This window comes from Mesoplodon mirus, assembly GCF_964341445.2.
Source record: "Mesoplodon mirus genome assembly, chromosome: 19".
NCBI classification, from domain to species: Eukaryota; Metazoa; Chordata; class Mammalia; order Artiodactyla; family Ziphiidae; genus Mesoplodon; species Mesoplodon mirus.
Window position 1 is genome coordinate 58,874,336 of NC_138995.1, and position 22,378 is coordinate 58,896,713.

At 57.0% G+C, this 22,378-nt stretch overlaps 2 protein-coding genes across 3 annotated transcripts; one reads left to right on the plus strand and one right to left on the minus strand.

Moving 5' to 3' along the window:
- Nucleotides 1-807: 807 nt before the first annotated feature.
- AKT1S1 (AKT1 substrate 1) lies at nt 808-8,740 on the minus strand (the record flags this gene model as incomplete). Of its 2 annotated transcripts, none has more annotated exons than XM_082607199.1 (5): nt 808-1,529; nt 2,926-3,095; nt 3,193-3,270; nt 4,373-4,758; nt 8,626-8,740. In XM_082607199.1, the coding sequence occupies 4 exons, from the start codon at nt 4,749-4,751 to the stop codon at nt 1,386-1,388; spliced, it is 771 nt and encodes a 256-aa protein (XP_082463325.1). In that variant the 3' UTR covers nt 808-1,385. The 2 variants fall into 2 exon arrangements, with proteins under 2 accessions (XP_082463325.1, XP_082463324.1); XM_082607198.1 differs by lacking the exon at nt 8,626-8,740 and adding an exon at nt 7,985-8,037.
- TBC1D17 (TBC1 domain family member 17) lies at nt 8,390-22,175 on the plus strand. The gene is made up of 18 exons (XM_082607197.1): nt 8,390-8,609; nt 8,989-9,123; nt 9,566-9,664; nt 9,871-9,945; nt 14,441-14,564; nt 15,345-15,552; nt 16,037-16,148; nt 16,252-16,410; nt 16,775-16,903; nt 16,990-17,093; nt 17,615-17,709; nt 18,168-18,284; nt 18,378-18,478; nt 18,557-18,656; nt 20,351-20,448; nt 20,615-20,731; nt 21,276-21,362; nt 21,447-22,175. The coding sequence occupies exons 2-18, from the start codon at nt 9,103-9,105 to the stop codon at nt 21,654-21,656; spliced, it is 1,956 nt and encodes a 651-aa protein (XP_082463323.1). The 5' UTR covers nt 8,390-8,609; nt 8,989-9,102; the 3' UTR covers nt 21,657-22,175.
- The last annotated feature ends 203 nt before the right edge of the window (nt 22,176-22,378 follow it).

Sequence of the window (22,378 nt, forward strand, 5' to 3'; positions counted from 1 at the left end):
GTGGGGTTACTAGGAAGATTAAATGAGTTAGTACATGTAAATAACTTATAAAAGTGTCTAGGTGATAGTTTGCCCTAAGTTTTGTCTGTTGTTAGCATTCCATCGGTGGTGGTCTGATGGGACATGGGGATTCCGCGTTTACATCTTCGGACCAGGCGCCATTTGTTCTCTAACCTCCAGCTGTCTTACGTTAGTCAGAAAACTCCCGGCCTCAGCTGGAGGTTCCTGGGCACTATGTGGGCTCAGGAGACTGACTCATTAAACTATTCCGATCCCAACACTCAAAGCCCTGAAGATTGGGACTCCACGATCATACAGGAATGGAATCCTTCCTCCCACCCCATGAACCTCTCTTTTCTTGTCCGTAAAATGGGGACGAGTCCAATTCTCAGCCTTGCACTGAGAAGCAATGAGACGCTGCTAATTTGGCTTCAGAAAATGTTAAATGAATACCCACAACACACCTCAGACTCATTTGTCAGAGGTAAAACTCTTTAATCTCAGAGCGCCCCTCCCAACTCCCGATCCCGACCCCCCACTCTCTCCCCCACACCAGGGCCGGAGAGTGAGGCCCCCTGCCCCCCACCTTGGGTGGACGAGGGCCCTTTAAGGCACCTGTGGGGGTGGGGGGAGAGGGGCGGGAGCTGGTAACGTCCTGGATGCAAGGACGGGTTTGATTGGCAGGCTGTTGTGGGATGGAACCAATGAGAGGGTGTGAGACGCAGGAACAGGATCGGGCCATCCCTGAGGGGGCCAGAGGGACAATTGTCAGGACTTCGGCAAAAGACGACCCCAGCCCCAGTAGTGTAAAGAACGTAAATTTAAGGCCACAGGCCAATCCTGGGCACAGGAAGAGGGTTGGCCACGCCCCCAGAAGTGGAGCCAATCAGGTGGGGGAACTCAGGAAGGGTGATGGCTCTCTCGGGAGATTGGTCAAGCCCTTTACAGTGTTCGAGCCAATCAAGTGAAGGAGCTGCCCATTCACTGTGCTGAAGTCGAGGGCCACTACCCAATCCTGGAGCTTGACTGTGCTCTTTCAGGAATGGAGCCAATGCCGTGCGAGCAAAGCCCTTGTTGCTAGGCGGAAAACGACGAAGTTGGCCAACTAGCCACGCCCCGATCGGGGAGCGAGACAATCCCTTAACAGAAAGAATCTGTCGCTGGGCAGAGAGAAAACAGACCCAATCGGGAAACTGGACAGGCTTCGCTCATCCGCGCGGGAGCGGTCGTGGACTGGAAGGGCAGCGGGGGTTGGCAGGGGCTGGTCAATCCTGGTGGCCCGAGAGGCCGGTCCCGGATCTGACTCGGATTGGCGGGCCCCGGGGGCGGGGCAGGGGTGTAGTGTGGGGGTGGGGCGGACGCCGGGCCGGGAAGCTCCCTGGGCCTCAGTATTTCCGCTTCAGCTTCTGGAAGTCGCTGGTGTTGAGCCGTGGCCGCGGCAGGTCCCCGAAGACCTGAGTGTCCTCGGCCTCCCGCAACACCAGCGCGCGCATGCTCGCCGCGATACGGTCCAGGTCCGGCGAGGAGGGCTGCGGGAACGGCGACACGGACGGGGTCAGAGCCTACACCCTGGGCTCCAGGTCCTCTGCGATGCCTACGGCCAGGAAGGCCCTTCACCCTGTCCTGCTCCATTTAGGGTTCTGCCACCCAACTCAAAACACCACCTCCTCCAAGAGCCTTCCTGCGCCTCTCCTCCCCCCGTTCTCCGCCTCCTATGGGCACACACGGAGGCCTGTCTCACCGCCGTCCTTCCACATAGTAGAAGTGCTGCCTGTCTGCTGACCATCACGGCTGTGTGCACCCAGAGGGTCTCACGTCCAAGGATCCGGGTTCGGGATTCAGTCAGGTTCTAATCAGGCTTCTGCCACCCACTAGTTGTCAACAGGGATTTTACCTCCCTAGGCTTCAGTCTCCCCTCTTAAAACACGGGGCTGACAACAGGCTCTGAGATAGTCAGCACAGTGATTGCTAAAGAAGGGTGAACGACCATGTCACCAGCGCCGTAGAGAAAGGAGCTCTCTCCCTGTCAGTCTCCACTGGGGAGGGGTCCTGTCATTCTGCCTGCAGCCCCAGCACCTAGCACTACCTCCCTTAAGGCCCCTGTCACCCTGAGCTGGGCCTGACGCCCAGCAGAATGGGAGAGGCCACGAACAGAAGCTGGACCCGGGCCCTCTCGGAGGCCAGCCCAGGACCCAGCACTCAGGCCTCAAAGGTTCAGTTAATTAACTGTGTTTCCACCAGTGACAAACAAGGACAGCAGCAGCTGATGGACCCTGCTAGTCTGTAAATGAGGACACTGAGGGGTGTCATAGGGAGGGGGAACCATGGGATGCAAGGCCTCCTCCCTGCAAGTCCATAGCTCTTTTCCAAAAGTAAGCTAGCTTCCAATCCCAGCGCTGCCCCTTATGGGCTGAGTCTCAGGAAGTCATGTGTATTCTCAGTGCCTCAGTTTCCCCTCTGCTTCAGGGAGCTTTAGTGATGGGAGATAAGGGCCCACCCAGGCCGGCCCAGGAACTCCATGTGTAGGACAGTGTGGGAGGGAGGAACAGAGGACAAGGGAGGTGGCACAAACTCCAGGAGGGGCCGGGAATATGCGGGGTGGGGGTGGAAGGTGACCTGACCCCTCTGAGCCTCAGTTTCCCCATCTGGAGGGGATACTAAAATACTTGTGCCCTGCGCAAACCACGTATTCTATAAACGGAGCTGTTCCTGGAAAGGAGAGGCTGCTTTCTCTACAAGGCACTGGGGCGCATTACAAGGCTGTGAGAGTTAAAACTGCAGGGCTCTAGCCCAAGAGCCAGCCTTATGAGTAGGAGGGGCGGATCAATCCTGAGAAACGTGGCATCCACGCCCGAGGGCTTCCTGGAGGAGACAGCTCTGAGCCCTTCCTGACACCCTCCTCCCCACCTCCAATTTGCCCCTCACCGGCCCGTTCTCCTCATCAGATGACCGAGCTTCTGTCCTCTTCTCCTTGAAGGCCCAGACGGGCACGGACACGGGCAGGGACTTGGCGTACTGCTGTGTGGGCAGGGCTGAGGCCGGGGGCACTGAGTAGCCTGCAGGCCCAGCGGGGGTCTCCTCGCTCAGGCTGCCATCTGAGAGAGAAGGTGGACTTCAGCCTCTGTCTTCAGCTGCCTTCCTCCCAGCTCCCCACCCCCCCCTCCAGGGATGGGGACAGCCTGTGACACTCACCATCCGTGCTCTCAGGGTCTGACTCACAGAAGGGGGGCAGGTCCTGGAGCGTGGTATCCTCATCCATCACAAAGAGTCCTGTGGATGGCATTAGAGGCCCGGGCCAGTTGAGTCCCGCTGGACTCCATGCGCTCTAGACTCCGGCCACTGCCAACGCCTCTCCGTTCCCTGCACTGGCCAGGCCCTTGCAAGCCTCGGGGCTTCTGGAATAATTATTCCCTCTGCCACGAACACCTTTCCCCTGGTTATCTGACTGGCCTTCGGCAGAAATAAATCCAGTTTCTCTCTATCTGGTACATCCCCAGGTGAAAGCAACTGGCTGGACAAACATGAAATCTGTAAGATCTGTTTGGGATGAACTGACTCAAAATACAGGCTGAGAGAAATATGAGATGATTATGATCCCTGTTTGACAAATGGGGACCCGGAGGCACAGAGAGATTAACTCACTTGCGCTTAGTCCCAAATCTAGTAAGTGGTGTCATCAGGATTTGAACCCAGGTCACCTGGCTCCAGAGTCTGTGCCCTTAACCCTATGAGGGTTTCTCCAGCAACAGAGAGGAAGTCAGCCGTTGGTAGTAACAGTAACAAATGAGTAACTACTTACTGAGTCCCCCACCCACCCACTGCCAGAGAACTCCTACTCACTCTTCAAAGCCCTAATGTTACAGTGCAGTCTCTGGGAAGCATCCAACCTCCACGTTTCCCCCAATGCAGCCAGTTGCTTCTTCAGCTGTTGCTTGTACCCCTGACTCCTCTTTAACTCCTGTCTTTGCTCTCACAGGCATTAGGCACCCCAGATTTGGAAACAAGTTCTGTTCTACTCATGCTCCCGGCTCAGGAGGCTCCCTCCCCCACCATGGGCTCCACAGGGCACTGCTTCATGTCAGGACTCCAATTCCTTGGCCAGACCCAGAGTCCCTAGAGAAAAGACCCCAAGTTGGCTTTCTCTGTGCCCAGCATCTCCCAGCACAGAGCTGGCTCCCAGACATGATGGAAGGAAACTGAAGCTCAGAGAAGAGAAATGACTCGCTCAAGGTCACACAGTGAGTCACAGGCAAGCCTGCAGCTTCCATGGACATTAGGGCTCAGAGACAAGCAAGCTGTATCCCTCCAGAAAAACCCACTGAGGAGGCAACTTACCAAGAACCACCCCAGCCCCGGCCCCTGCCCTTCTCACCTCCGTTATCGCTGACGCCCAGCCGCTCCCCAGAGGTCTCTGTCTCGGTTGGCTCGTCCTCATCCTCCTCATCTTCCTCCCTGGCCAGGGTAGGCCGGGGTGGGCTCCGTGCAGGGCTGGGCGGCTGCGGTGCTGGTGGGGGCACGGGGGGCCGGGCGGCGGCGGCAGCCCGGTGGGCCAGGGCGATGTCGTGGAGGCAGCGGCGGGCAGCCTCGGCCAGGGCCCCTCGACCGTGGGCTGCATAGGCGCAGGGGCCCGGGCGGGGGGGCGGGGGGGGCGCAGCCGTCAGCAGCACCAGCTCCGTCCCCGTCCGGGCCCGGAAGCGCTCGGCAGCCCCCACCACGGCCTCCCACAGCTCCTCGGGGCGCCCCGACGCCATCCACGCCCTGCGGGGCAGAGCACGACACAGTGGGCTGAGACTTCGCTGACTTCGCCGTCCACACTCAGCCCCGTGTGTCCACCAGTCCCTGGACTCCACCCTCACCCCTCCTCTCCACCTGATCGCAGCTGAGCTCCGCATCTTCCCCCCAGCCCCATCCCTCGTCCCCACAGCCCCGCTCTCTCCTCTTGGCCCTGCCCTGTCCAACACGGAAGCCATCAGCTACACGTGACTAGGGAGCACTTGAGATGTAACTGATCCAAAGTGAGAGGTGCCATGAGTGTGAAATCCACACGGGGTTTTCAAGACTTAGCACAAAAAGGTAGGATGTAAGATATCTCATGAGCAATCTGAAGTTGATTAAATGTTGAAATGATCACATTTATTTATGCTGGCTAAATAAAATATAGGGTGAAAGTGAATTTCATCTGTTTTCTTTCCACTTTTTTAATGTGGCTCATACAAGATTTGAAATTATACAGGTGGCTCAGATCATATTTCTGATGGACGGTGCTGCCCTGGACCACTGCCGCAGCCTCTGGTCCAGCTGGCACACAGCCCCCCAGGGGGTCCTTCTACCCCTTGGAGCTGCCTCTGCTCCTCCCCCGCATCCCCAGGCCAAGGTCATGGCCCCTTAGCCCGGCGCTGGAGGGCCCGCCCCTGGCCTCAGATCCTCACACGCTCCTTCGGTCAAGGCGGACCCCCTCTACCTGGACTGCTTGTCCTCCATGTACTTGTCACTCCTGCACTCACCCGGAGCTCAGGTTGGCCCCTCCCCACCTGTGGGCTCCCAGAATATCTGAGTGACCCCCGTTCTAGCACATATCCCTCTGGGGAGCAGTGCCCGGATCCACATCCATTTCCCCAGCCAGTGTGGGCGTCAGATTCATCTCTGAGCCCGGCACATGGTAGGTCTCAGAGAGCGGGGGTTGAGCAGAAAATGGGGTGCCGGCTGTCCTCTGCCCACAAAGCTCTTGCACTTCCTACAAGACTGTTCCAGCAGGTTGTCTGGAAGTCTTCCCTGACCCGCAGGATGGATCAGATGCCTTCCCTAGACCCACAATGCCCTGGGCTACCTCCACTATAGCTCATGTCACACGAGCTTGTGACAGCTGTACCTCTGGCTGCCTCCTCCATCAGAATATGAGCAACCCGAGGTCAGTGATCCGTGGCCCCAGGACAGGTCAGCCCCAAGCAGACAATCTGCTTGGATGCATCTCCTTACAAGGTGAGAAGAACAAGGGACAAGGGGCCTGGCTTCCTGCCCCGACTGCTGTGTGACCTTGCACCACTGAATGGCCTTCTCTGTGCCTGTCTTCTCCCTGTAAACCAGTGGTTGAGCTAGGCCTGCTGGGCCGCTGAGGAGCCTCCGCAGAGAGGCAGCAAGCTCCCCGTCACTGGGGGGATTCAAGCAGGGCTGTGATCTAGCCCTCCAGGGTCGTAGAAGTTTGATTTCAATTCGCAGGCCCTTTGTGACTCAAGATCATAGAAGCCAGTGTTTGCTAAGCACCTACTCTGTGCAGGGACTCTGCACCTGTCATCTGCCCTCCTACCTGACCCACAAAGGTGGGAGCTGTTCCCTTACATATGAGACAGTTGAAGCTCACCGAGTACAAAGCCCTTGCAGTGAGGCACAACCAGTACCAGTCCTGACAGACCCTGAAGCAAGTTTATACCACACCTCCCACAGGCTAGGCAGGGACCCGAGTGTGTCATCAACAATCTCATTCCACCCTCCCACCACCCCTATGAGGGAGGAGCTATGATCACCCCACTTTACAGTTGCAAATGGAGGCCCGGGGAGATTCAGTATCTTGCCCGGGGTCATTTAGCTAGAGAGATGGACAGCTGGGACCTGGATCTGGCAACCTGTTCTTAATCCCAAATGCCATCCTGCCTACCTTATGAGGAAAGATTTATGATCTCCTAGTCCAGATGGGAAAAGTGAGGCTCAGAGAGCTTAAGGCACTGGCCAGAAGGCACACAGCTAGAAAGGGCAGAAGTGGGGTGAAACTGCTGTCTGCCTGACTCCAAATCCCAAGAGCACTGGGAGCTGCACAGGGTCTCACAGCCACTCCTTGGGTCATCCCCATCTGATGGAGGAAACTGAGGCTCAGGGCAGGGAAATGACTGGTCCAATGTCACAAAGCCTTGTAGTGCTAGGCCAGGGGGCTCTCACTCCCTTGGGAAACCAAGATTCAACTCCTCTCTTAGACGACATCTCTAAGAGTAGATCAAACTCCTATAGCTTAGAATAGCTGAAAAGAGTGAAGTGGGAGTGAGTGGGTCATGAGGGTCCCACACACCTCAAAGAGGAGAAGGGTGATTCACGCAGACCTCTCTGCCAAGGCTTGGGAGCTCTCTGGCGTCGGTTACCCAACAGGAGAGTTGCCAAGACCAACAGGAGAGTAGCCAAGCCAAGTACCCCACAGGAGAATCTCCCACCCCTTCAGCTTCCGGAGGAAGTTCTGTATCTTCCAAGGAGCTTAGAGATGGAAGATCCCCCCTCCCCCCAAATGGAGGTGTTTAAGATTAGGGAGAGAGGGAGGTAAGACCTGTCCTCCACAGGAGGAGAAAGGGACAGGTAAGGTGATTGGCCTTTTAGGATGAGGTGAGATGTAGTGAGGAAAGTGACTCCAGGAAGAGATGAGGAAAGAGGAAAAGCCCCCCAAGGAATGAGGGATGCTAGCAAAGTCCCCTCCAACCACCTGTCAAACTGGAAGTAAACCCCTCCCCCGCCCCAAGGTGGGAGGAACTCAAGGATGCACCCAGTGGCCGGGGGCAGGTGAATGTCTGGGGTCTTTCTCTACCGCTCAGAGTCCCCACTTCGCCCGGGGGTCCAGGGAAAGACCCACTTCTCTAGGAAGAAAACAGGAAAGCCCGCCCAGGTGGGGGCCAGGACCGGAAGTCCCGCCTTTGGACGAGTGAGGGGCGCCCCGAGGCCCCACCGAGTAACCCCCCGACCCTGTGGACATGGTCCACGGCCAAAGTAAAGATCCTAGTGGGTCTAGAGACCGGAGGATAAGGCTGTCTAAGCGTTGCCGCGGGTCAGACACGACGGTTCCCGCGGGCGACACCTTTCCAGCGCTCAGCGTAGGGTCACTGGGCGATTTCTGCCCTCTGATCTACGCTGGCTATACCCCTCCCGCGAGCGGCTCGCCCTCCCAGCGCCCCTCTCCTCCGGACGGCCAAATTCTCCCCACACCGCGGTTCACAACGCCGCCTCCACTCACGTGCCCGTAGCCAGCATGGCCGGCCCGGCACCGTCGCCGCCCTCAAAAGACATGGCGGCGCCTTGCGTCACTTCCGCGTGGTTGGCCCACCTCCACTCTGCACACTCCGCCTCCCTTATCCCGGCCGCCCGAGACTAACATGGCGGCCACGGGGGCTTCGCCGGATCACAGTGGGGCAATGGCGACGGCAGGGTGCCCATAAGAAAGATGGTGAAAGAAAAGCTTCAGCTTGCTCGGAAACATTTCCCCAAGAAATATGGGGAAAATGCACACGCACACTCAGGGCCACAGTATACTAATGCAAGCGACCTAACGTCCCTCCCCCATAATAATCTCTTCCACAGAACTGGTGGAAAGCAGGGCCCTTTAATGACATGGCAACCAGCCTGGCATCATTTGCCCATAAGGTATATATGGGCTCTCTCTCCAGCCTGTCCCCTCAGCACCAAGGCTGGCAAAGATCCAACATGGCATCCTTTCTTGCTTCGGTTTGCCCAGCTTCAATATGGCGGCTCAGAACGCTTTCTCTCGACGGTGACTCAGGAATTCTTCTGGGACCGCTTCGTCCCCGGGGATACTGACGGCTTCGTCCCGTTAACCCGAGTCCTTCGGGGCCTCGTGTGATGTATAGCTCCTCTCACCTTTTTCTTTAACCGTTTCTCTCTTCCAGGACTTTGCTTTCGCGCCCCGCAGAGAGATGGGACTGCCCCGCATTAATATGGCCGCAGCTGACCGGCCTTGTCCGTGCCCTCGAGCAAAATGGCATCTCTTTGGCTTCGATGCCAGTACACAATATGGAGAAAGGAGTCGGCCTTTCCCAGCCAGTTTGAGCAAGGGGGTGGAGCTCTTGGTCCCGCCCCCTTGTTTACCTCTCCGTTAGGACTGTTTTACTGCGCCTGCGCACTGACCGCTCCACCTTTAGCGTCTGTGACGTGACTTGAAACCTCGTGGTTCAAGTTTAACCACCCCATTCTGAAAAATGGTTACACCCATTCCTATTCTAGAACAGATGGGGACGCCACCACTGTCTGAGCTTGAGGGGAGTCTCCTGCCCGGATGTGACAGCACGCTGACCCGGAAAAGGAGGGAGCCGGGGCAGTGAGGTCTCGGCCGCGGCTATGGAGGGCGCCGGTTACAGGGTAAGCACTGAAGACGCATTCTTTTGCTTCCGTCTATGCGAAACGCCGCCCTCCGGTGGTCTGCTTCTTTCTCAGGCCTTGCAGGGACTCTGGGAGCCCAGCACCTCCTTAACAAGCACACCATTCCCTTAATAAACACGCTGTCACCCTTCCTTCCACTGCCCTAGGGAGACCCATATCACTTAGCCCCGCCTCCTGGGCCTCGCCCAGTTTGGAATGCACTCCCCCTTTCTCCCCTCCCCATCCTCCGGAGTGCCAGAGAAGCCTGGCGCTATACAGGCTTCACTCCGGGCCCCATCCCCTAGGTACATGTACCCCGGGCCCCGCCCGCTGGTGAATAGCTCCTCCCCCGGGTCTGCTCCCATTGGCTCTCTTTTGAGCCCCGCCCCCTTGAGTGTCTTCCCACGCTTGGGCCCCGCCCCTCAATGGTTCCCGTTCCTAGGTGGTATTTGAGAAAGGAGGCGTGTACCTGCACACCAGTGCCAAGAAGCACCAAGACCCGGACTCCCTCATCGCCGGCATCATCCGTGTTGTGGAGAAGGTAGGCCGGGAGAGAGCAGGGCTCGGGCAGGCCTAGAGCGGGAGGGAGGCGGCGTCTGTAGGAGTGTACTGTGGAGGTCAGCAACGGGAGGTTAGGAAGGAGAGGTGGATTTCTAAGGCTGAGGGTCCAGAACTGGGAGGAAGTTTGGAAATATGGTTTGGGGAGTTTGGAGGAAAGCACCCCCAACCCCTCTTTTTTTCCCTCAGGACAATGACGTCCTCCTGCACTGGGCTCCTGCAGAGGAGGCTGGAGATTCCACCCAAATCTTCTTCTCCAAGAAGGTAGGCTACCCTTGCTTCCCCTTTCTCCACTTGCTTTTTTTCTAGGTCTGGGCAGTGGAAAGCATTTGAAGGACTTGAATACAATTCCAGACCTACCCTAGGAGCATGTGTGGTCCTGGTTGGGACCTAAGTTCTCTCTGTCCCTCACTTTCGTCTCCTCTGTGAAATGGGTCTGAAGATGCCCATTCACGGAAAGAAAGTAGACACTATGAGATTTGTGGCCATGGCGGGTAGCTGCCTGCCTCCTCACCCCCTTTGCTTCTTGGGAGAGCTCTGCCAGGGTGCAAGAGGACAACTCAGCCTGTGGATTCAGGTTCCACGGGCTCTCAGCCCATAAGGACTTGACGGAGTGTGGCATTTTCTCTTGGGCAGTTCTGCCATCATGTCCAGAGAGGGAACAAGACCCGACAGAGGCTACTCATCCACTTCGCCAGGATTCCTTCCTTCCCTGGGTACAAAACCTCGCCCTTCTCATTTCCAGATGTCTCCTTGTCAGGCCCTTGTGCTGGATGGTGCTGGGACCCAGAGATGAATCCAGCGCAGACACTGCCTAAGTCCTCCCTCACCCCTCATTCTGTTTTTGAGAAATTGAGGCACGATGAGAGGAAGCCTCATCCTCTCATCCTCTCCTGAGGTCAGAAAAGCTAGGAAGTACTGGAACTTGGATTTGAACCCAGACATACTGATTCCAGAGCATGTCTCTTTCTGGAGAGCAGACATTTGGGCTGGGACTCTTAAAGATGAGAAGCAGGCAAGAATATATTTCAGCGGGGACTTCCCTGGTGGTCTAGTGGTTAAGACTCTGCGCTTCTACTGCATGGGGCACGGGTTCGATCCCTGGTTGGGGAACTAAGATCCCACATGCCACGCAGCACGGCCAAAAAACCCCCCAAAAACCGAAAGCATATATTTCAGGGACAGCAGAAAGAAGGGTGTTTCAGGGCACAACGGAACGTGGGATGTCTCTGTAGAGGGTTTTGCTGGAAAGATGGTTGGGCCTGAAATGCCAGGCTGCGAAGCTTGGACCCTGTCCTGGGGGCCAAGGTGAGCCTTGGGAGGGGAAAGGTATGGGTATGGAAAGCCCCATCTGGGGGGTCATGTGGGAGATGGATGGAAGGACCAAATGGAGGGAGATTGGGGGCTGGGAGGTCGGGGAGGAGGCCAGTGTGACGGGCCAGGAAGAGAGGAGGAAGCCTCAGCTAGGGCCATGGGGTTTCGAATGGAGATTCCAGAGCCTCCCCTATGGAAGCTGAAGCAGCAGCAGCCAGGATTTTGCGTTTTCACCAGCCTCACAGGCAGTCTGAGCGCCTTTCTTGAGAACATTGCTGTTCTCCTTGGCACTCTTATTTTCATATAACAGAAACCCACTGAGACGGGCATCAGTGGGAAGGACACCTATGAACTCAGGATACATTCAGCTCCAAGGAACATAAAACTGAGCTGACAACCCAGTGAGCAAACAAGTTTTTTTCTTTCACCTCACAAGACTCCAAAAGGTATGAGGCTGCTGTCCTTGGTTAGTGACATCAAGGCCTGGATTGCTGAGAACCTTCTGTGCTTGCTCTAGTGGTGTTTAAATGACCACTTCAGCTGCAGCCATTGCATCTTCCTTTTAAGGCAGGAAAAAGGGGCCAGCAGGGTACCAATCATATCTGTCCTTTTTATCAGGAAAAACGAGATTTCCCAGAAACCTTCACATCAGTTAAGAGTTGCATTTGGTTGTACACGATAGAAACAGGAATACCAGTGACCTGAACAAGATAACAGCTCATTTCTCTCTTTTTACAAAGCCCAGAAGTCAGCAGTATAGGTTCCTATGTTATCAATGACTCAGCTTCCTTCCAACTTTGCTCTGTAATCTTCAGCATGTGGCATCCATTCTCAACATGTGGCATCTGTCCTTAAGGCTGCCTTCTGGTCCAGAAGGGCCGCTGGAGCTCCAGCCTTTTTAACTGTTTTTGTCCACTCTACGTGTGTATCTCAGGTTGGCAAAAGAGCTCTGCTCATCATGATTACTCAAGGAAGCATGCTGCTAGAGCAGCCAGCATCTTAGAGGTTTCATTCCTTGTGGCAGAGGGAAAGAGATCTCTAGAAGTCTTTCCCTGGCAGTTAAACAGTCCCTCTTGGAAGTGATATATCCCAGCCCTTTGGCCAGAACAAGTTGCATGTCTCCACGCAGCCAGTAGAGTTCAGTGAGCTGTAATCCTACTGTATGCCCGAGGGGCGGAGAGCTGCAAATATTTGACAAGCAACACTACTAATTATCATTATTTTGTGTAAACACTGGCAAAATTATCAAATTCTTCATGTCACAAAACAGGGAGGGCACAGATGGCTTTGCCAGGGGCTGGTTTGGCAGCTTGTGGACAGGTGTCCCTGCCATTCCTTGGCCTGCCTTTCGTGGCCCTGGTTGGCTGCCACAGTTCCAAACACCATGTCCTCCCGTGACAGCACATAGAGGCTAACCTGAATAGGGTGTTCACTCCTGTAGGTGCCTTTTTATCAGGAATTCCCTTCTTCAAACTCCCCGCGGATGTACCCTCAGCTTCCACTGGCCAGAGTTGGGTCCCTAGGCCATTCAGAAGTGCAGGGAAGGCTGGGAAAGTGGATATTGGGATATTTCAGCTTCTGTTGTGGGAGTGGCTTGTCAGTCTGGAATATCCAGCAGAAATGGCTGTTGGGTAGACCCACAGTCTGAGTCCTTCTAATCATGCAGAGTTTTACTGCAGGAGTCACAAAACACTCCAGTTAATTTAAGTAGCAAGGGGTTAATGGAGGCTTACAGAATTTTTACAAAAGCTAGAGGAATAGGACTGACACTGCAGAACTGACCTGCCAGGGGAACTGAGATCCAGTGAGGGCAGGGCTGTAGGGAATGGGACTGTCTTTGGAGTTGTCAAATTCAAGAATACTAACATCAGAGCTGCTAATCGGCCCCACTGCTGCCCCAGTTACCGCTCTGTGTGCAGGGAGGTGAAGACAGAGATAAGACTCCTCCTTTTTCCTTGTCAGCCAAACACCAGCCAGAGTGGCAGGAAGTTGCCCTTATCTAATTTCCACTTTGTAGATCTGAGTGCAGCTGATTGGTAGGCTCTTGTGCCTGGAACGCAACTTCAGGGGAGCCTGGGAAATGTTTTACCTTTCTAGCCTTTCCCATAGAGGAAGAAGACACATGAGATGTGAATTCTCTCACAGTTGCTGCAATCCTCACACATTTTGTCCCCTCCCTGCCCTCCTCCATGGCTCATGGCCAGCATCATCGGCTTTTACTGCACTCTGACCCTCAGCATGGCCCTGCTCTGCATGGTTTCCCTGAATCTGCCCAACAGGCCTCTGGGCTCATGTCAATAAAAGCAGCCACCAGCTGGCCCCATGCTGGGCACTTCATGTTATTTTCATAACAAAGTACGAGCCAGCTATTTTTTTCTTTTATTCAGATAGAATGCACTTACCATCAGACTCAAAAAAATTCAAGCTTTATGAAAACTTAAAATTGTCAAAGTGCATCATTCAGTGGTTTTTAGTATTCACACACGTTTGCAACCATCACCACCGTGTAATTCCAGAACATTTTATCATCCCTGAAAGAAACCCTGTACCTGTACTCCCCTCCTCCAGCTCCTGGCAACCACTAATCTGCTTTCTGTCTCCATAAATTTGCCTATTCTGGATATTTCATATAATGGAATCATACTCCATGTGGTTCTTTGTGACTGGCTTCTTCTATTTAGGTTGCTTTCAAGGTTCATCCGTATTGTAGCATCTATCAGAACGTCCTTCCTTTTTATTGCTGAATAAAATTCTATTGTATGGATCTACCCATTTTGTTAATTCATCAGTTTGATGGATGGTGAGTTGTTTCCACTTCTTGGCAGTCACGAATAATGCTGCTGTGAACATTCACGTGTCGGTTTTTGTGTGGGTGTTCATGTTTATTTCTCTGGGGTGTATACCTACGAGTGGAATTGCCGGGTCATATGGTAATCCCACGTTTCACCTTTTGAGGACCTGCCAGACTGTTTTCTACAGTGGCTGCACCATCTTACAATCCTACAAGCAGTGTAAGAGGTTCCAGTTTCTCCACATCCTCACCAACACTTGCTATTGCCTGTCTTTTTTTGTTCTAGCCATTTTAGTGGGTGTGAAGTGGTATCCGATTGTGGTCCTGATCTGAGTTACTCTAGTAACTCCTACCTACTTATTTTAGGCACAGCGACCTCTGGCAGTCTGACTGCAAAGCACCCCAACCCCTGCCTAGCTGTCTGCTTTCCATGTGGGGGTGCTTTGGTTAGAGCCACCGTGAGACTTGGCTTCAAGTCCTGGCTCATTGCCTGGCTGCACTGGGTGACCGACCCTGAGAGCAAGTGCTGTGCCCTCTTTGTGCCTCAGTTTCCCTCTTTGTTCAATGGGGCTACCTCCCAGGGTGGCCTCGAGGCTCAGATCTGGAAACTCTGAATCCACAGTCCCTCAGTCTCTTTTCCTGTCTTCCCCCAAGGACACCAGTGGGGGAGACTCCTGCACCTCTGAGGAGGAACCAACCTTTGACCCCGGCTATGAACCCGACTGGGCCGTCATCAGCACCGTGCGGCCACGGCACCGCCACTCAGAGCCCACGAGAGGTAGACTAAGCTGGTGCCCCTGGGGGGGCAGGCGGAGACACGACTTACCCTCAGTGGTCATGGCTCCGTGGGCTGTGCTGCTCACAGTCAAGATGGCCGCCCACACTGGCGTCCAGTCCCAGGAGAGTGGGTGGGGGGTGCAGGGCGGTCCCCAGCCCAGGTCCAGCGTGGCCGGCGTCTCTGGGGTTTGCAGCCTTGCTCATCAGGCTGGGCTCCCTGATTGGCTGTGGGCACCTCCACGTAAGTCCTGCCCATGGAATTTTCCAGGCTGTGGCGGTGACGGTTGCAGGGTGACAGGGTAATTCGGGCCATCCTGGAGTCGCACAGGGCGCTGGGGGCACCAGAGGCGGTATCTAACCCCCTAGGGGGCAGAGAAGTCTTCCAGGAAGAGGTGGTGCCACAGCCTAGCTCTGAAGGATGCTTGAGAGTTTTCTCTCCCCGCAGAGAGAGCAGCGGGGGCAAGGCCACAGGTGTGGGGCACTGGGTGTGTTTAGGAAACCACAGCCTTTTTGCTGTGGCTTGAGAGGGGTCTAGAGTGAAGAGAGGGTGGGAGGTGAGACAGGCAGGGTTGGGGGGGGCAGGGGACAGACGTGGGGAGCCTGGGGAGATTTGGGGGCAGGCACCTGTCCCCCAGGCTCCCCTCCAGTTTTACTGGGCTCCTTTCCCAGAGGGCCTGGGGCTGGCTCGCAGTGGGCTCTCAGGAGATGCCTGAGCCACCTCTGGCTTCACGCGCCCCCGCCCCCCGCCCCCCGCCTGCTCCCGACGCTGCTGTCCCCCTAGGTGCAGAGCCCAGCTCCCCCCGGGGCTCCTGGGCCTTCTCCGTGAGTCTGGGGGAGCTCAAGTCCATCCGCCGTTCCAAGCCGGGCCTCAGCTGGGCATACCTGGTCCTGGTCACGCAGGCCGGAGGCTCCCTGCCCGCCCTGCACTTCCACCGCGGGGGCACCCGCGCCCTGCTCCGTGTCCTCAGCCGTTACCTGCTGTTGGCCAGGTGAGCCTTGTCCCAGGCCCCACCCCTCCAGGGCTGCAGCCTGACTCCCTCAGGGCTGTGAAAGTAATACAACCCAGACTGATTTAAAGGCAGGAAAAAGAGACTTGAGTGGCGCGTGTAACTGCAAAATCAAAGGGCAGTTTGACATCAGGCGGGACCCGGGTCCCAGAATGCAGAAAGAGTTGCTCTTTTTGTTTCTGAGTTTGCTGTCATTCTCTGGGGGCCCCGGTGGGTAGAAAGCACCTCTTTCTCACTTTCCAGCAGCATCTTGGGGCTGCTTCTCATTGGCCTCTCCCTGAGTCAGTCACCCTGGTCAGGGAGGTGGAAGGCCCTCATTGACCAGCCCTGGGGTCGGTGCCATCCCTGGGGTCCAGCTGGGGTCTCAGGCCTGAGATGAGGGATTCCCCAAGGGCAGTCGGGACACTGAGAAAAAAAAAAAAGCGGGGCACCCTGCCTGTGTGTCACCCAGATGCCCTGCCCACAGCTCCCCGCAGGACTCCCGCCTCTACCTTGTCTTCCCCCATGACTCCTCGGCCCTCTCCAACTCCTTCCACCACCTCCAGCTCTTTGACCAGGACAGCTCCAACGTGGTGTCTGTGAGTCCCCAGCGCCAGGCTGGCCGGTGTGGGCAGGGAAGGGCGGGCCGTGCAGGCCAGGCAGGGAGGGTGGACGGTGACCGCCCCTTGGCCCTGTCCCCAGCGCTTCTTCCAGGACCCCTACTCCACCACCTTCAGCAGCTTCTCCCGTGTGACCAACTTCTTCCGGGGAGCCTTGCAGCCTCACCAGGAGGGGGCCTCCCCTGACCTGCCTCCAGCCCCCGATGACGAACCCGAGCCTGGCTTTGAGGTCATTTCCTGTGTGAGTATCAGGGTGGACGCTGCTGCTCTTTGGCTGTCACCATGGGCATGGGACTGCATTTCCCGGGGCCTCTGTTTCCCCAGTGAGATGGGGATAATAACAGCACCGCCCTCATCGGGTTTCATGAGTGACTTGGTGGAAGGTGCCTGTAGCCTGTGCACCTGGTGCCTGTTATTACTGGGGGGACTTGCCTGACTTGGGGGGTGACCTTTTCACTGACCCAGCCAAGGAGATGCTTCCCGCCCCAAACGTTCTGTCCGTCCGTGCAACTTAGAAGGGCTCTGAGCTGACTCGGAGTGGCCCGCGGTGGGCTGGGGAGCGCTGTTGGGCGAGGCGCTGGGCTCACTCGTCCTGTGTCCCCCAGGTGGAGCTAGGGCCGAGGCCGGCTGTGGAGCGGGCGCCTCCGGTCACAGAGGAGGAGTGGGCCTACCGCGTGGGCCCCGAGGGCCGCCTGCAGCAGGTCCCTGAGCTGAAAGCCCGCATCTTCTCCGGGGTGAGGAGCCGAGTGGGTGGGCAGGCCTGGGCAGGGTCGGCGGGCAGCCAAGGGGAGGCCCGTCTGAGCTGCCCTCTGCCCTCCAGGGTCTGAGCCCCAGCCTGCGACGCGAGGCCTGGAAGTTCCTCCTGGGGTACCTGAGCTGGGAGGGCTCAGCCGAGGAGCACAAGGCCCACGTGCGCAAGAAAACGTGAGTGAGACGCCATGGCTCCTGCCCTGCTGCGCTCCAGCCTCTGGCCTCCTGAGTCGACTGGAGGTTTTTGATCAACAGCATATCCCAGTGGGCGGCCCGGCACCGGCACGCTATGCGTGCACAGACGGGCCGTCGGCCTGAGCACAGCGGGGACAGAGGCAGTGGGCCAGGCCCTGCCCCTGCAGGGCCCATAGCCCATCTCCGATGCCATTTTCATTCTGGCGCCGTGCCGTTTCAGTGGTCACCGCTTTGCAGCGGGCTTCCTAACCCCATGGGGCCACCTCTCGTCGTTCCTCGTATATCTTGTGCCTCTGCCGTGTGTCCCGGTCCCTGCCCCGGTGCTCTCTGTCCAATGGGGGTAACAGACTTTGAACAACAGGAACAAAAAGATCCCACAGGGGTGTTCTGTGTCATGAGAGATGTGGGGGAGGGGAAGCACAGGGGCAGTGACCTAGGCTGAGCCCTGTAGGATGAGGAGGCGGGGGTGTCCCTGCATCTCACCCCTCCCCTCCTCTCAGGGACGAGTATTTCCGCATGAAGCTGCAGTGGAAATCTGTGAGCCCAGAGCAGGAGCGGAGGAACTCACTGCTGCACGGATACCGCAGCCTCATTGGTTGGTGGGGGGCAAGGGTGGGATGGTGAGACCAGAAACAGCCGGGAGGGACCCGAGGGAGCCCCCTGTCTCCCTAAGAGCAGGAGTGAGGCCATCTGTAGGGATGGAGGGGGAGTGAGACGGGGGTGAGCAGGGATGAGTTGCCCTGGGGTCGGGGATGGGGGGAGCACGGGAGGGGAGCCAGACTCCCTGGGTTCAAATCTACCACCTACTCACTGTGAGATCTTGGCAAGTGATTCTACCTCCTTGGGCCGCAGTCTCCCCATCTGTTGATGGTTTAGTAACTGTCAGCTGCTGGGAGGGTGTGGCGAGCTGGTGAGCGTGAAGCACAGCACCTCACGTGAGAGCGTGCGAGATGGTCTCTGGACTACCCACACCTGCCTAGGTGTGCTGGCGGCCGGCCGGCAGGGACAGGGTGCACCATTCACGCCTTTGCACTTTGCCCCCTGTCCCCACAGAGAGAGATGTGAGCCGCACCGACAGGACCAACAAATTCTACGAGGGCCCCGAGAACCCGGGGCTGGGGCTGCTGAATGACATCCTCCTTACCTACTGCATGTACCACTTCGACCTTGGTGCGGCTCAGCCCGGGCGAGTTGCTGGGGGCTGGCCTTGCGGGGGGAGCACACTGCAGGCCTCGGCTGGGCCCTGACCCCGTGTTCCCCCAGGTTACGTCCAGGGCATGAGTGACCTTCTCTCCCCAATCCTCTACGTCACTCAGAACGAGGTGGATGCCTTCTGGTGTTTCTGTGGCTTCATGGAGCTCGTGGTGAGGCTCGGCAGGGCTGGGAGACAGGCCCCCTCAAGAGCTGGGGTCTGGCTCCTCACGTGGCCCTCCCTCCCCCAGCACGGGAACTTTGAGGAGAGTCAGGAGACGATGAAGCGGCAGCTTGGGCAACTCCTGCTCCTCCTGAGGGTGCTGGACCCTCCGCTCTGCGACTTCCTGGGTACGTGTCTCGGCAGGTAGGCAGGGGATGAGGGTGGGCCCACAGACCTTGCTGCAGAGTCTCTGGGAGTGACCACAGACAATGTCCAGGATGTTTGGACGTGGTGCAAGCAAGAGAAACATCCTCACAGAACCCAGAATTGATATGTAAAAGCAGGACTGCGGTTTGGAGCAAAACCTCAACGAATGCAAATGTGGGCCCCCTACCCCTGCCAAACGCGCTCCCGCTGCCTGCTGAGGTGGCTCCTTCGTGTCCTGTCAGACTTGTCAGACGAAGGACCTGGGTGCAGCTCCTCACACTCCTCATCTCCAACCAGCTCTCATCTCCAGTCACCCCTGAGCCGGGATTGGAAACTGGCTCTCTGGGCTGCTGGGGCGGGGACTGCTGCATTTCGGCTTTAAAATTTGACTGCATTGCTTGTTCAGTGTAAAAAATGCAGGGAATTCACGTAAAGAAAAGAAAGTTAAAGTTGCTGTTGCTCATACTATTTTTTTGAACGCAGATAATGATAAGCTAATTTATTTATTTATTTTTTATTTTTGGCCGTGTTGGGTCTTCGTTTCTGTGCGAGGGCTTTCTCTAGTTGCGGCAAGCGGGGGCCACTCTTCATCGCTGTGCGCAGCCTCTCACTATCGCGGCCTCTCTTGTTGCAGAGCACAGGCTCCAGATGCGCAGGCTCAGTAGCTGTGCCTCACGGGCCCAGTTGCTCCGCGGCATGTGGGATCTTCCCAGACCAGGGCTCAAACCCATGTCCCCTGCACTGGCAGGCAGATTCTCAACCACTGAGCCACCAGGAAAGCCCTTGGGGGCTACTCTTCATTGTGGTGCGCGGGCTTCTCATTGCGGTAGCTTCTCTTGTTGCAGAGCACGGGCTCTAGGTGCGCAGGCTTCAGTAGTTGTGGCACGTGGGCTCAGTAGTTGTGGCATGTGGGCTCTAGAGTGCAGGCTCAGCAGTTGTGGCGCACGGGCTTAGTTGCTCCGCGGCATGTGGGATCTTCCTGGACCAGGGCTCGAACCCGTGTCCCCTGCATTGGCAGGCAGGTTCCCAACCACTGAGCTACCAGGGAAGCCCTACATCATCAGTCTTATCGACTACATGGTGTTCTGTCCATCTTAATGATGTATAAGAATAGATTTAACCTGACCTGCTGGACTTTTAGGTTATTTGCAGTTTTTCACCGTGATGAATCTATATTCGTGGATTATTTTTTAGGTTAAATTCCAAGAAGTGATATTGTATCGAGTGCAGTACATGTTTTTACATCTTTTGAAACATTTGTCTCCATCACTGCTTTCCCAGGAAATTCTATCAGCTTACGTTTTTGCTAGCAGTGTACACGAGGGCCAGTTTCCTCCCACCTCCCCCAGCTTTGGATGTTGAATAGATTTTCTTTCCTGAGTGGACTGGTCTTGCTGCCTCCCTTCTGCATGAGAGTGGAGACCACGGGGCTAGCTCACCTCATCTGGAGCCTGGAAGGCAGGATGGGAAAGGTTTCTGCTGACACTGAGTGTCCCTGTCCCCGCTCTGAAGCTGTCCCTCCACTTGCGTAGACTGGTGCGGGTTCTTACAGCCAGAGTGACTTCTTAGAGTCCAGTCCGACCACCGGGTGCCCTGTGAATTAGAGCGGGATTGGAGTGGATTTTGAGCTTGCTCTCAGCTGAGGGCTGCCCCTCCCACCGCTGTCCTCCCCTAGACTCCCAGGACTCTGGCTCTCTCTGCTTCTGCTTCCGGTGGCTGCTCATCTGGTTCAAGAGGGAATTCCCCTTCCCGGATGTCCTTCGGCTGTGGGAGGTGAGCCAGCCAGTTGTGGTGGGAGGGCCGAGAAGGAGAAATGGATTGGCTGTACTGCCAGTGGGTGGGGCAGGGAGGTTGGTGGGAGGTGGGCAGGGCGTGGGGCAGACCTGGGTGGGACCTAAGGCAGAGGCTTTGCAGTGACCCCTCCCCTGGGAACCGCTAGGTGCTGTGGACGGGGCTCCCTGGCCCCAATCTGCACCTGCTGGTGGCCTGCGCCATCCTGGATATGGAGCGGGACACCCTCATGCTTTCAGGCTTCGGGTCCAATGAGATCCTCAAGGTGAGACCCTGGCTCCCTCCCAGTCCCCTCCCTCTCCCTGCCCATCCTGACCTGTGTGGAGAAGACACATCACCTGGGTGTGAACTCCGTGGAGGCTGGCCCTGCCCCTGTGCCACAGTACCTTTCGGTAGTAGGTACTCAAAATAGGATTGTTGAAAGTATGACTGGCTAAGCTGTGAGCACGGTGGCCAGGAGACGGGGTCTGTCTGTCTCCTACCCCATTATCCCTGGCTCCCTGCAGTGTCCTCACAGAGCATGTGGCCCATGCATGAGTGGGCCACCTGCCCCTGCCCCAGTGCATTAATGTGGGGCGGGGCCGCGGTGGTAGGGCTCGGTGCCCTTTTCCTTCCTTGAATGCTGCGCTGGCAAGCAGCCGGAGAGAACATGACCTCTCCTGATCCCTCAGCTCCACTGTGAGCCCCAAGAGGGCCAGCCCGGTCTGTCTTCCCTCAATTGTACCCCAGCACGAGGCACAGAGTAGGTGCTTGGGCGGTGGTGGCTGGGTGCTTGCAGGCAGGCAGGCCTGATCCACCCCCGCCCGCAGCACATCAACGAGCTGACCATGAAGCTGAGCGTGGAGGACGTGCTGACGCGGGCCGAGGCCCTCTACCTGCAGCTGACCGCCTGCCGGGTGAGTCCCTGACCCCTCCCGATAGCCCCCCCCCGACCCCCAGCAAACCTCTGACTTCTCGCTTCCTACCCGCCAACCCGCCAGGAGCTGCCCCACAACGTGCAGGAGATCCTAGGCCTGGCGCCCCCCGCAGAGCCCCAGAGCCCCTCGCCACCTGCCTCCCCACTGCCGCTGTCGCCCACCCGCGCCCCACCGGCTCCGCCGCCCCCCGTGGACACAGTCCCGCAGCCTGACAGCAGCCTGGAGATCCTGCCAGAGGAGGAGGAGGAGGAGGAGCAATGTGCGGACTCTTAGCCGAGCTGGGCGAGGCCGCCCGCTCAGTACCAGACACTTTATCCAGCTCCTCCCCACGACCCCGCCCCTCCTGGAGGCTGGGGAGGGGAGGCGCAAAGAGGGGCGGGGCTCTCCACCAGGCCTCCCTTCTCTTAGCTGGTTTCTTGAAACTGACACTTTCCTATCTAGTTGGCCTCGAGTAGGTGGAGGGGGGAGGCCACCACTTGGCTTGGCTCTAGATGGAGAGGGGGTGGTGACTCGTGGTCTCCTCTGACCACTCTGCAGAGTCGATATCTGACCACTGTGACCCTGACCCGGCCAGTGAGGCCTAAGAGGAGGCCCCTTGGGGGTGAGTGGTGGCGGTTTGTGGAGGCAGGGCTCCCTTACCTGCCTGAGTCGGGGGCTTCTGGAGGAGTGAGGATGGGGTGCAGGGGCACATCCCAGACATAACCAAGATGGAAGGGCCTGCGGGGCTGCTCCCTCTGGGGCCCTACCTACCAGCTTCTTGTTATGAGAAAAATAAACTCGTGTTTAACCCAGTGTCGGCTGGGCTTTTTGTTACCTGCATAAGGATCCCGCTGTGTCATGACAGCCGTCGTGGGCACTGTGATTAACGTTTACCAGTGGCGCAAAGCGGTGTCCATCCTGTACCTCCTACTCCCCCAAACGGAGCCCACGGCCCAGGAAGAAGTGGGACAACTTCTGGGGCTCCAGGACAGGCGCAGCCCCTTCTACCGCGAGGG

Coding starts and splice junctions, on each gene's coding strand:
- TBC1D17 (XM_082607197.1), top strand. CDS start 9,103: ATGGAGGGCGCCGGTTACAGG. Junction 16,904..16,989: donor AAGCCCGCATCTTCTCCGGG/GTGAGGAGCCGA, acceptor TCTGCCCTCCAG/GGTCTGAGCCCCAGCCTGCG. Junction 21,363..21,446: donor TGCAGCTGACCGCCTGCCGG/GTGAGTCCCTGA, acceptor CCAACCCGCCAG/GAGCTGCCCCACAACGTGCA.